This window comes from Saimiri boliviensis, chromosome 11 (genome assembly GCF_048565385.1).
Source record: "Saimiri boliviensis isolate mSaiBol1 chromosome 11, mSaiBol1.pri, whole genome shotgun sequence".
Classification (NCBI taxonomy): domain Eukaryota; kingdom Metazoa; phylum Chordata; class Mammalia; order Primates; family Cebidae; genus Saimiri; species Saimiri boliviensis.
This window is the reverse complement of record NC_133459.1, coordinates 5,131,791-5,143,962: the sequence shown is the minus strand read 5'-3', so window position 1 is coordinate 5,143,962 and position 12,172 is coordinate 5,131,791. Positions and strand designations below refer to the sequence as shown.

General features: G+C 57.0%; 1 protein-coding gene across 1 annotated transcript; it reads right to left on the bottom strand.

Annotated features, from left to right (window-relative positions):
• Positions 1-489: 489 nt before the first annotated feature.
• HES3 (hes family bHLH transcription factor 3) lies at positions 490-1,743 on the bottom strand. Its single transcript, XM_010350291.3, has 3 exons — positions 1,567-1,743; positions 1,383-1,464; positions 490-863 (listed from the first exon to the last, which is right to left on the bottom strand). The coding sequence occupies exons 1-3, from the start codon at positions 1,645-1,647 to the stop codon at positions 490-492; spliced, it is 537 nt and encodes a 178-aa protein (XP_010348593.2). The 5' UTR covers positions 1,648-1,743.
• Between the last annotated feature and the right edge of the window lie 10,429 nt (positions 1,744-12,172).

The window sequence follows — 12,172 nt, the reverse complement described above, 5'->3', positions numbered from 1 at the left end:
CGGGGCGGGGCCGGGCGCGCTTTGTGCCGGTGGGAACCGGGCGCCCGCGGTCCGCTGAATGGGCCGGGGCGGGGCAGCGATTCTCCTCGCTGCGAGGGGTCCCCTCTGCGCTGCTGCCAACTGCGACCTTCCCACCGCGGCGCAGCAGCCGAGCGGGGGTGGGGCGGGAGGGCTACCCGCCAGGGGCCCCTGGGAAAGAGGCGCAGCCCAGGACACCGCCTCCCATACCCTCCGGAGGATGGGTGGAGAGTGAGCGGTCCGGAGTGTGTAGGTGGAGCTGGAGTGGGGGTGGATTATGTCCAGACGCGCAGACCCGGTCCTGCAGGGCTCGGGGTACTTCCCTGCGCTCGCGGGTGCGCGGCCCTGTCCAAGCCACCCCCGCCCCAGGACGACTGGGGGCTCCCGGCAGTCACTGTGGGCGTGTTCAAAATAGTCCCTGTGTCCCCAGACCAGATAGGGAGCGCCTTCAGTCCCCGCCATCCTGGGGCTTCACCAGGGCCGCCACACGCGCAGGCCCAGCCCGGGGCTCTCGGCGCAGCGACTGGACGCTGGCTGCGGCGGGGGGACGCTGGAGGAGGAGCCGGGGAGACTTCCGGGGGGGAGGAGAGGGGGTGGTGGGGACCGCGGGCCGCCGGCGGCCGGAGCAGGAGCCCAGACCGCGGAGGTGCAGGGGCCGCACAGCCCAGGCGCCTCCCTGCCCGGCCCGGCGCTGTCCATGGTGCTGCCGATGGCGCGCTCGGACACCAGGGGGCAGTGCAGGCCGCCGCCGCCCTCATCTCCGCGCCGAAGGAACTGGCTCACGCCGGGCAGGCAGCTGCGGAAGCCCGACGGGTGCTCGGCTCCGCTGGGCACCGGCCAGAGCCCTGTGGGGAGGAGCGGATGGGAGAAGCAGGGAGGGAAGGGGAGAGAGGGAGGAGAGGGGAGAGAGGGGGGAGAGGGGAGAGGGGGAGGGGAGGAGCGGGGGTGGAGGGGGAGAGAGGAGGGAGGAGAGGGGAAAGGAGGGAGGGGAGAGGAGGGAAGAAGCGTGTTGAGGAGGGCGGAGAGGTGAGACGACCCGAATGTCGCCCCCGGGGTCCAGACCTCCTACCACCCGGATTCCAATCGCAAAGCCAGCCCGAATTTTACTGCTCCTCCCTCTCCCCCCGTCGAGCTGGGGCTCCCTCACCAGCTGCCCACCTGCCTCCAAGCTGTCCTCTTCACTGGACACTTTATTATTCATTTATTTTTGAGATGGGGGTCTTGCTGTCTTGCTATGTGGCCCAGGCTGGTCTCAAAAGCCCAGGCTCAAGCGATCCTTGAGTAATCCCTTCTTATTTGGCCTTGTGCACCCCTGGCTCTGATCCCACACGCCTCGCCCTCCTCCCTCCAGCCCACGTCTGTACCTTGCAAGGAATTCTGAAGACTTTTCATGTACTTCACGCTCAACTCCAGGATGTCGGCCTTCTCCAACTTGCGCTTCTGGATCTACCCGACCATGGAAACGGCTCTTAGGCCGGCCGGCCGGCCGAGGTGAAGACAGAGAGGTTGGGATTGTGTCACCCACCCCATACCCCGCCTGAGTCTCACCTGGTGTGAGTAGTGTTTCTCCAGCAGCGACTTGAGCTGCTCCAGCGACACGTTGATGCGTGCCCGGCGCTTCTTCTCCATCAGCGGCTTGGAGATCTACAGATGAACGGCCTTTAGAGTGTGGGACTACCACCCTCCTGCCCTCTGCCCCTGCTGCCGGGGAAGGGCGCCCGTCCCTCACCCCTCAAGACCTCAGACCTTTCGGAAGCTGCTGGGGAGGCTGCCCCGGGTGGCAGGCTCCGTCCCCATGTTGCTGTCCTCGCACCAGTGGGAGGCAGCGCCGTCTTTATAGGGGACCCTCATTTACATGTCAATGAGACCCTCTGGACTCTGGAAACCCTTAGAAGGAGGGGACCGAGGGGTGAGGCACTGGGAAGCTCCCTACCTCCTTCCTTCAGCCCACTCCCATAACCCAGGCTTTCTCTCACTTCAGGACCCCTCCTGCCTCCCGAGGGACCCCCCCTTCCCCTTTCTCCGTCTTTTTCTTATCTCTCTGGCCTCCACCACTTCCTGAGCCCGAGGACCCCTGCCATGCCCACCCGCTCCATGCCCATCCTGTCCCAATCCCAGTAAGTTCTCCAGTCCCACTTGCCAAGTCCTTGATACCCTGGAGTGCAAGCATACTGGGGTCACCCACTGGGGAGGTACATGGGCCTCGCTGGCCACAGGCTGCCCCACTGACTATGACAGGGCTCTGGGCTTCCTCGGGATTGATGATGCCAAGGCAACGCCTCTCTGTGCACTTCATGCTCTGGCTGTACCCACAACGCCACATTAGTTGCCCTAACGTCAGGACAATGCAGCAATTTTCTGCCTGTGGCTGCTCAAAGCCGGGCGCAAGCCGAGCCCGCAGGAGCCACGCAGCAACATGTGTCCCATTAAAGCATGCAGCCCGCCCGCAGGGCCACAGCCGGCTTCATCCTTGCTGGGGCCTCGGGACTGGGAGGGGTTCCTGTGGGGGTGCAGCCTGGGTCCTGAGTTCTCTGACACTGCTTGGATCCAACCCAGATTTCCCACAGGAGGCAGGTGGGGTGAACCCGGCTGCCTCCAGGCTGGGCGGCTCCGCTGTCTGTCGGACTGGGAGAAGCACTGGGAGTCTACTCCCATAAGCTTGCTCTCAGCCCCATGAACAGGTGGTGGTGGCAGGAGACCACTGACATTCTGGAAAGAGCTTCAGGCCACACTTCGAGAGGTCCAGGGCCCACATCCCAACCATTATTCAGGCCATGGGGACCCAGTGGAGGAGCCCAGTGGAGGAGGCCCCAGGAGCACTCGCCCCAGGACAGGCTAGGCCCTACAGCAAGGCTCCGGGGCCATCCCCTTGTTGGTCCCCAGGAGGCTGGACTCTGGTCGCTGTGATGGACAGGAAGGCGGACCTCCAGGAAGTCCCTGGGTTCAAACATAGACAGCTCCTGTGGGCCATGATGGCCTTAGTTTTGGAGCTTATAAAATGGTGTTATGAACAATGCGGCCCCCATTGCTTCTGAGGGTGACAGGGAAGTCGCAAAAGTTCTGCAGCTGAGCCCTGTGGCAGAGGATTGAACAAACTGGCTTCTGTGTAGGGACTCTGGGTGGAGTGGGCCTCCCAGCTCTATCAAGCCGAGGCATCTCCCCCCAGCCCGCCCCCGCCTACCCTTCCCAAGATAACGGCGTTCCCAGGCGCCAAGCAGCGTGGAGAATCGCGCCCCGCCCTCCCCCTTTCAGGCCAAGGCAGCGGCAACAGCAGCTCTGGGGCGCTCTCCAGGCCGGGCCGCAGGGCCGCAGGGCCAGATCCGGGCCGACCCGGGCTTGGGAGGGCTGCGGGGGCCGACGCCAGGCGGCAGGCGCTGGCACGCGCCGGGCAGCTTTGAAGCGCCAGGGCCAGCCGGGCCGGGGCGTCCTCCGTGCGACTGGCTTCGAGCTTGGGGAGGGGGCGGCGCGGTACAAAGGCGCCGCGGAGTGGGCGGGCGGCACGGCCGGGCACAAAGGGGGCAGCCGAGTGTTACGGGCATTGTGCGGGCCCCACAAAGCGGCGCCCGCGCCCGCCCCCTCGGGGCCAAACTCCGGGCGCCCCGCCGGGCGCGGGCTTCCAGCTGCTGCACATCTGCACCGAGGTCTGGCGCGCGCCGCGCCCCGGCTGGCCTCCCCCTCCCGGGTTCTCAGGCTGCGCCGGCAGCGGGGCAATTTGTCCTCTAATTACAATCCCTCCCTATAAACCGCCGCCCGCGCCTTTCAACTCGGGTGCATTAGCAAACCAATGGCCCTCCGCGCAGCTCTCGCGGCCCGCAGCCGGGTGCCGGGCCCGCCCCCTCTTCTGAGTCCGGCCGCCATAAAGGGGCCCTCGGGCTGCTCCCTCCCGAACCCCGACACCCGCCCTTCCCAGGGCCACCACCCCTCCCAAGCCGGTGCCCTGGGATCTCAGTCGCGCTGGGTGGGGCCGCTCACGTGGATGGCTTAGTGTTTCTTAAGCAGTGGAAAATTGACCGCAAAATGTGCTAATTTGCAATGTTCTGCTTTGGCTGCGGGAGGCGAGGCCGGCCTTAAGGCCTGGGCGGAATTCTCAGGCGTCGCTCCGCCCTGGTCCACTGAATGGACCTCTGCCTCTGCGGCCCCCCACTCCAATCCCGGCACTGCCCGCGGCGTCCCCTGTCCTGTGGCATGTTTTCGGGCAGGGGTCTCCCGACTTTGGATGATTCTCCTCCTTTCTGGCGCTCCCGCCCCGTGGCTCCTCCATCACAACCTCCTTGGCCCACTACTTGCCTTACACCGGCCGGCGGTCGTGCAGGATCAAGGTGGGGAGAGGTCTTGGTGCAATCTCCACCCTCCTGTTTTCCCAGCTCTGAGCCGGGTTTCTCCCCACCATCCCTACCTTACTCCCAGTTCTTGCTCCTCTGTCTGGGCAGCCACTTCCTCTGCTAAGTTAGTCATTGTGCTTTACCTCTGCAAGGTCATTTTGGGAAAGACAGCAGATTAGCTTCTACAGGGACCCTTCCCGGAAACCCAGGCTAAGGACTTGGGGTCCACCCTCCATCCCAGCCTGCTACTATGAGTACAAGCCCTGAGTCTGGACATCCTATCACAGCCTCAGGCAGGCCTGGCTCCAAAGGGGCTCACAGCAACCAGAATGTATTTTCAGAGCGGCAGTGGGTTCACCCTATCCTCTGAGGGCAAGCAGGACAAAGCGCTCTCCGGCTGCCGGGAAGGGCATGGACCAACTTAGAATCGGGGCTTACGCAAGCCGGGATGTAGGCCACCAACTCCCTTTCCATCTTTAGCATCTAGGGTCCCCAAGGCAGCCTGGAAAGGAGTACAGGTCCAGGAGGAGAAGTGGGGAGACCCAGGCCCCCCTCTGCTCATTCAAGGAGAAAAAACTTCCTTCTATAACTCCTGAGGGTGCTTGGGGCCTCCAAAGCTGCTCAGGGCCCCTTCTGTCTCATGCCGGGGAATTTGAGAAAGTGACAAGTGTCTGTGCCACCCCTTCCCTCATTTGGTTTTGTTGACTTTGACAAAAGAAAGAACATTATGTCAGGTCTGGAACCAAGAGGGGAAAGGTTTTTGGGCCCCAGGACAAGAGCCCTATCTGCGGCCCATCCCAGAGGACAGCGGTGGGTACCTTGTGACTCCAGGTGGGAGCCCCTTCCTTTCTGCACTTCCAGGTGCTTGAACCAGTGCTAACTGGTGAGGGCTGCACAGGCTACTGTGGATGCAGGTGACTGGAGGGAGAAATCTGCTGTCCCCCTCTGCAGATGCATCTCAAAGTGGAATGAAGTGATTGCTCCTTGTAATTAACTATTGGGACACAGCAAAAGCTTTGAAATGACTCAGCGAATTGTCTCCAGATGCGGTTGGAGAGGCTGTGATTGTTTAACTCTCTTTAGCTGTGTGGGGACTCCCAATAGCCCAGCAGCCAAGGGTCCTTCAGAAGACAAAGGCCAGGACTCCAGTGAGTGCATCAATGCTGACCTGGCCCAGCTCAGGGACAGTGAATTCAGAGCGACCCCCATTGCCCCAGCCTTTTGTGTTTCTCCCCAGCTGGCTCTAATCTTTAAATATTTACCCGGTCCCTTTGTGCACATAGGACTTATGCACTTTGGGCTCATAAATTACATGTCACTTCTCTGTTTTCCAGCCTAGAGAGAGGGAGTTTTCATTCCTTCAGCCTGGAATGGCCAGAGGAGGGGAAAGAAAACTTTTGGAAGACAAGGGTTCCCTCCTGGGAAGAGCTGCGACCGTACTGGACATACTGGACAGGTCCCTCCCTGTGGCCCTCCCGGCCTCAATGTGGACAGGGGACAGGGCAGAGGCCTGTGAATGACTGGGAGCTTCAGGGGACCAACTCTCTAAAAATGACCAACCTGACCGGGCGCGGTGGCTCACACCTGTAATCCCAGCACTTTGGGAGGCCAAGGCCCGCAGATCATGAAGTCAGGTGTTCGAGATCAGCCTGGCCAACATGGTGAAACCCCATCTCTACTAAAAATACAAAAATTAGCTGGATGTGGTGGTGGGTGCCTGTAATTCCAGCTACTCAGGAGGCTGAGACAGGAGAATCACTAGAACCCAGGAGGCAGAGGTTGCAGTGAGCCAAGATCACACCAGGGCACTCCAACCTGGGCGACAGAGTAAGACTGTGGGGGGAAAAAAAAAAGACCAACCTGAATCCATCATTGAGGAACAGGGAGAGGTGGGTTCCTAGACTTTGTTTCACTCTTGGACAATACTTAGCACAGGAGCAAACTTGTCATTCTGGGAAGCCAGCTTGTGGGCTAAGGTGCCTGCTAGTCTACCAGTAAACCGGGAACCCCTCGCCCCATGCATGCACCTGCCTCCTGCTTGCTGGGAACCATCTCCTTCACCTTCCTACATTCTCTGCTGCTCAATAAAGTAACCTTGTTTAAGAAAATGAAGGCCGGGCGCGGTGGCTCAAGCCTGTAATCCCAGCACTTTGGGAGGCCGAGGCGGGTGGATCACGAGGTCAAGAGATTGAGACCATTCTGGTCAACATGGTGAAACCCCGTCTCTACTAAAAATACAAAAAATTAGCTGGGCATGGTGGCACGTGCCTGTAATCCTAGCTACTCAGGAGGCTGAGGCAGGAGAATTGCCTGAACCCAGGAGGCGGAGGTTGCGGTGAGCCGAGATTGCGCCATTGCACTCCAGCCTGGGTAACAAGAGTGAAACTCCATCTCAAAAAAAAAAAAAAAGAAAGAAAATGAAGATAGCTGGGCACGGTGGTTCATGCCTGGAATCCCAGCAGTTTGGGAGGCTGAGGTGGGTGTTTACCTGAGGTCAGGAGTTTGAAACCAGCCTGACCAAACTAGTGAAACCCCATCTCTACTAAAAATACAAAAATTAGCCGGACATGGTGGTGGACGCCTGTAATTCCAGCTACTCAGGAGGCTGAGACAAGAGAACCACTAGAACCCAGGAGGCAGAGGTTGCAGTGAGCCAAGATCGTGCCACTGCACTCCAGCTTGGGGGTCAGAGTGAGACTCCATCTCTAAAAAAAATTAAAAAATAAAAAAGCCAAGTACAGTGGCTCACACCTATAATCCCAGCATTTTGGGAGGCCGAGGCGGGCGGATCACCTGAGGTCTGGAGTTTGAGACCAGCCTGGCCAACATGGTGAAACACCCTGTCTTTACTAAAAAAAAAAAAAAAAAAAAAAAAAAAAAATTAGCTGGGCATGGTGGTATGCACTTATAATCTCAGCTCCTCAGGAAGCTGAGGCAGGAAAATCGTTTGAACTGGAGAGGCAGAGGTGGCGGTGAGCCGAGATCACACTGCTGCAATCCAGCCTGGGTGACAGAGGGAGACTCTGTGTCAAAAAAAAAAAAAGAAAGAAAGAAAGAAAGAAAAAAACCTAATTTCATCTTGGCCAGCAGTTTAACTTAGAAATGGCATTGTGGTTCTCAGGGTTCTCTAAAACAGGAGAGATCCTCACTCGGACCCAGGAAAGAAAGCCACTTCAGCCCATGGGCAAAAGGCAGGTGGGAGAGGGGAAGGAGAGGCTGCAGAGGGACCTTCCTGCATGAGAAAGGGCTCCCTTTGTGCCTGCCTCCAAAGCTCCTAGAACAAAACTCATTCAAATGCTTATTTGCTAGAAAAGGCAAGCAAGGCATCGCAGGCAAAGCAGTCTCCCTCTCTTTCCTATGTCGGTAGGTGTGTTGTCCCTGAGCATGGAGGGCTGGCTGCACAGTAGGTCTGTGTGATCAGATTGCTTTCCTCTGGGGTGGGAAAGCAGGTCCCTGCGTGGAGTCGGCATGTGTCTGTGCATCTCTGAGTGCATGTTTCCCTGTGTCTGTGTGCATGTGACTTTGTTTCTCTGGTTTTATGCTCTTGTGTGCTTAGATCTGCTTCCTCTCGTTTCTCCTCCATCACTGCTCTGTGAATCCTTGGCCCTGACACATTCAGCAACTCCAGCAACTTCTGAAAATTCTCCTTCCCTGAACCGGCCCTACCTGGGAGGAGACTGCCCCTGCTTTCTTTCTCCCTTCTCCAAAATGGAAGCCGATGAAGAGGGAGATCCCAAGGGGAGATGACGGGCAGAGGAGGGAGCACTGCTCTGGTTCTCCAGTCTGGTTACACCCTCGGATGGCAACAGGCCCTGGGGGTAAATCAGGGCCCTTATACAATGAGGAGAGCAAATGCCAAGAGCCAGGGGAGGGCTTCCAGGCAGAGTGGTTTTGGCTCACTTCCAGGGGTGAAGTTGTGATGAGTGCCCTCTGGTGGTCCTGAGGTGTCCTGGTGCAGAGGGAGAGGTCCCGAGTCTGGGGGAGGCCACGGGAAACTGGCGGCAGTCACAGGAGCTCTTAGCTCCCAGGAACATTCACAACCAGGCCTCCTTCCCATGTGGCACCACAGCTGGGGAACTTTGTTTTTTAAAACATTAAATCTTGCTGGGCGCGGTGGCTCAAGCCTGTAATCCCAGCACTTTGGGAGGCCAAGGCAGGTGGATCACGAGGTCGAGAGATCGAGACCATCCTGGTCAACATGGTGAAACCCCGTCTTACTAAAAATACAAAACATTAGCTGGGCATGGTGGCACGTGCCTGTAATCCCAGCTACTCAGGAGGCTGAGGCAGGAGAATTGCTTGAACCCAGGAGGCAGAGGTTGCGCTAAGCCGAGATCGTGCCATTGCACTCCAGCCTGGGTAACAAGAGCAAAACTCCATCTCAAAAAAAAACATTAAATCTCGACGGCCACAGTGGCTCACTGCTGGGAGGCCGAGGCAGGCGGAATCTGAGGTCGGGAGTTCGAGACCAGCCTGATCAACGTGGAGAAATCCCGTCTCTACTAAAAATACAAAATTAGCCAGGTGTGGTGGTGCACGCCTGTAATCCCAACTACTCAGGAGGCCGAGGCGGGAGAATGCCTTGAACTTGGGAATCAGGGGTTGCGGTGAGCCAAGATTTCGCCATTGCACTCCAGCCTGGGCAACAAGAGCAATACTCCATCTCAAAAAACAAACAAACCATTAAATCTCTTTTCAATTCTCATCCACCAAATTTAGCCAGTTTTCCGAGCACTGTTTAAATACAGTACTGGAGCCAGGCACAATGGTACATGCTTATAGTCCCAGTGACTTGAGAGCCTGAGGCAGGAGGATAGTCTGAGCCCAGGAGTTGGAGGCTGCAGTGAGCTATGATCTCGACACTGCATTCCAGCCTGGGCAACAGTGAGGCCCTACCTAAAAAAAATTAATTAATAAAGTAAAATGGGCTAGGTGCGGTGGCTCACGCCTGTAATCACAGCACTTTGGGAGGCCAAGGCTGGTGGATCACCTGAGGTCAGAGGTTCGAGACCAGCCTGGCCAACATCGTGAAGCCCTGTATCTACTAAAAATACAAAAAAATTAGCCAGATGTGGTGCATGTCTGTAATCCCAGCTATTTGGTAATAGGCAGGGGAATGCCTTGAACCTGGGAGGTGGAGGTTGCAGTGAGCTGAGATCACTCCATGGCACTCCAGCCTGGCAACAGAACAAGACTTTTGTCTCAAAAAATAAAAATAATAAAATAAAATAAAATAAAATGGTACTGGGCTTTACAGAAAAAAATACCAATCTGGTGGAGGTTGCCAGAAAAATCAGGTCCCCACTGTACAGGAAACAGAGGCACATAGAATGGATTTGCCACGGTCACAAAGCTAAGTTGCAGAGGGTGGGCTCCAGCCCAGGCTCTCCATCCAGCTTCCCAGATACCAGAGCTCCTGCCAGGCCCTGCAGGGACAAGAGTCGAAAGGTGAGGGGCTCAGATGCGAGGCTCACGGCCTGCCTGCCTCATGCTCACTGACCCACCACTTGGTGCCAGCCTCCCCGAGGGCCTGTCCCCATCCCTTCTCAGCCTTGCTTCCTCCCGCCTCTGTGCCTTTCAAACGCCGAGCCCTCACTCCCTCCTTGATCTCATTTCCAATGGAGGGCAGGCTGTCCATCCCCAGGGGCCCCAGGGCCTCACTCTGCTGTCTGTTCCTTGCAGCCTCCTCGCCCTGCTGCCCTCCAAGCTGAGGGCCTCCCCTGGGGTCCCTCTCTGCTCCCCATCCTTGCTTTGCTCCCGCCCCACTCCCACCCCTGCAGAGTTTATTCTGGGTTGTTCGTTCACTTACTGGCTTTTCTCCTCCAGCATGGCTCTCTGAGCTACCTGAGGTGACAGCATTTACTATTTAAAATGTAAAGAACAACTTCCGATTATAAAAGCAATGTATGGGCCAGGCTTGCAATGGCTCACGCCTGTAATCCCAGCACTTTGGGGAACCAAGCCGGGTGGATCACTGAGGTCAGGAGTTCAAAACTAGCCTGGCCAACATGGTGAAAACCCATCTCTACTAAAAATACAAAAAAATTAGGGGCTATGGTGGCAGGCTCCTGTAATCCCAGCTACTTGGGAGGCTGAGGGAGAATTTCTTGAATCCGGGAGGCGGCACAGGTTGCAGTGAGTCGAGATCAAGCCATTGCACTCCAGAGTGCCTCCACCTATCGATAGACCAGGGGTGGTGGCTCATACCTGTAATTCCAGTGCTTTGGGAGGCTGAGAGAGAGGAGGCTCGCTTGGACCCAGGAGTTCTGGCCTGGGATACAGAGTGAGACCCTATCTAAAAAAAAAAAAAAAAAAAAAAAAAAAAAAAATATGTACATATGTAGTCGCCAGTGTGTCATTTTGGCTTATAGCTCGATCATTTTCCCAGGCTCACCTGCCCTTTTCCCCCCAAGTGAAGTCAGGATCCACCGAAAACTGAATACATTCTGAGCAATCCCACCACTGCCTAGCCTTGTTCCACAACAGGAATTTAAGTGGGCAGTGGTCCCATCGCATGCATGCCCAGGTGCCGTTGTCCAGGCCGATTTCCAGGGACCCGCGGAAGATTCCCGCACCTGGCTGCACCTGCGCCCCAGGGCATCTGGTTTTCCAAGACCACGTGGGGCCGGCGAGGGTGTGGCCACTCTCAAACTTTTTTTTTTTTTTTTTTTTTTTTTTTTGAGACGGAGTTTCGCTCTTGTTACCTAGGCTGGAGTGCAATGGCACGATCACGGCTCACCGCAACCTCCGCCTCCTGGGTTCAGGCAATTCTCCTGGTCTCAGCTTCCTGAGTAGCTGGGATTACAGGCACGTGCCACCATGCCCAGCTAATTTTTTTTTTTTTTTTTGTATTTTTAGTAGAGACGGGGTTTCACCTTGTTGACCAAGATGGTCTCGATCTTTTGACCTTGTGATCTACCCGCCTCGGCCTCCCAAAGTGCTGGGATTACAGGCTTGAGCCACCGCGCCCGGCCAAACTTTTTTTTTTTTTTTGAGACGGAGTTTCGCTCTTGTTACCCAGGCTGGAGTGCAATGGCACGATCTCGGCTCACCGCAACCTCCGCCTCCTGGGTTCAGGCAATTCTCCTGCCTCAGCCTCCCGAGTAGCTGGGATTACAGGCACGTGCCACCATGCCCAGCTAATTTTTTGTATTTTTAGTAGAGACGGGGTTTCACTATGTTGACCGGGATGGTCTCGATCTCTCGACCTCGTGATCCACCCGCCTCGGCCTCCCAAAGTGCTGGGATTACAGGCTTGAGCCACTGCGCCCGGCCAAACTTTTTTTTTTTTTCTTTTTGAGACAGAGTCTCACTTTGTCATCCAGGCTGGAGTGCAGTGACGCAATCTCGGCTCGCTGCGACTTCCGTCTCCCGGGTTCAAGCAATTCTCCTGCCTTAGCCCCTCAAGCAGCTGGAATTATAAGCGTGCGCCACCACGCCCAGCTAATTTTGTATTTTTTGTGTGTGCGTGGCAGAGTCTCAATCTGTCGCCCAAGCTTGAGTGCAGTGTCATTTTTGTATTTTTAGTAGAGACAGGTTTCCCCATGTTGGCCAGATTGGTCTCGAACTCTTGACCTCAAATGTTTCGCCGGCGTCGGCCTCCCAAAGTGCTGGGATTACAGGCGTGAGGCACCGCGCCCGGGTCGTTTCAGACTTTAAATGCTTCTTCGGACAGGAAACTCCTGAGTTTGGGACTAAGTTTGGGCAGAGGCCGGAAGCGACTTCAGCGGCCCCGCCCCGGCGCTAGCCAGTCCCAAAGCCCGACTCAGAGCCCGGCTGTTCCCAAGGGGCGGGGCGAGGCGGGGCACTCCCGCCAAATTCCGGCCACCAAC

Excerpts from the sequence above, each read along its gene's own strand:
- HES3 (XM_010350291.3), bottom strand. The coding sequence starts at position 1,647 with ATGGAGAAGAAGCGCCGGGCACGCATCAACGTGTCGCTGGAGCAGCTC. Across the intron at positions 1,465-1,566 it reads AGAAACACTACTCACACCAG|ATCCAGAAGCGCAAGTTGGA; the intron begins GTGAGACTCAGG and ends ATGGTCGGGTAG. Across the intron at positions 864-1,382 it reads TCTTCAGAATTCCTTGCAAG|GGCTCTGGCCGGTGCCCAGC; the intron begins GTACAGACGTGG and ends TCCTCCCCACAG.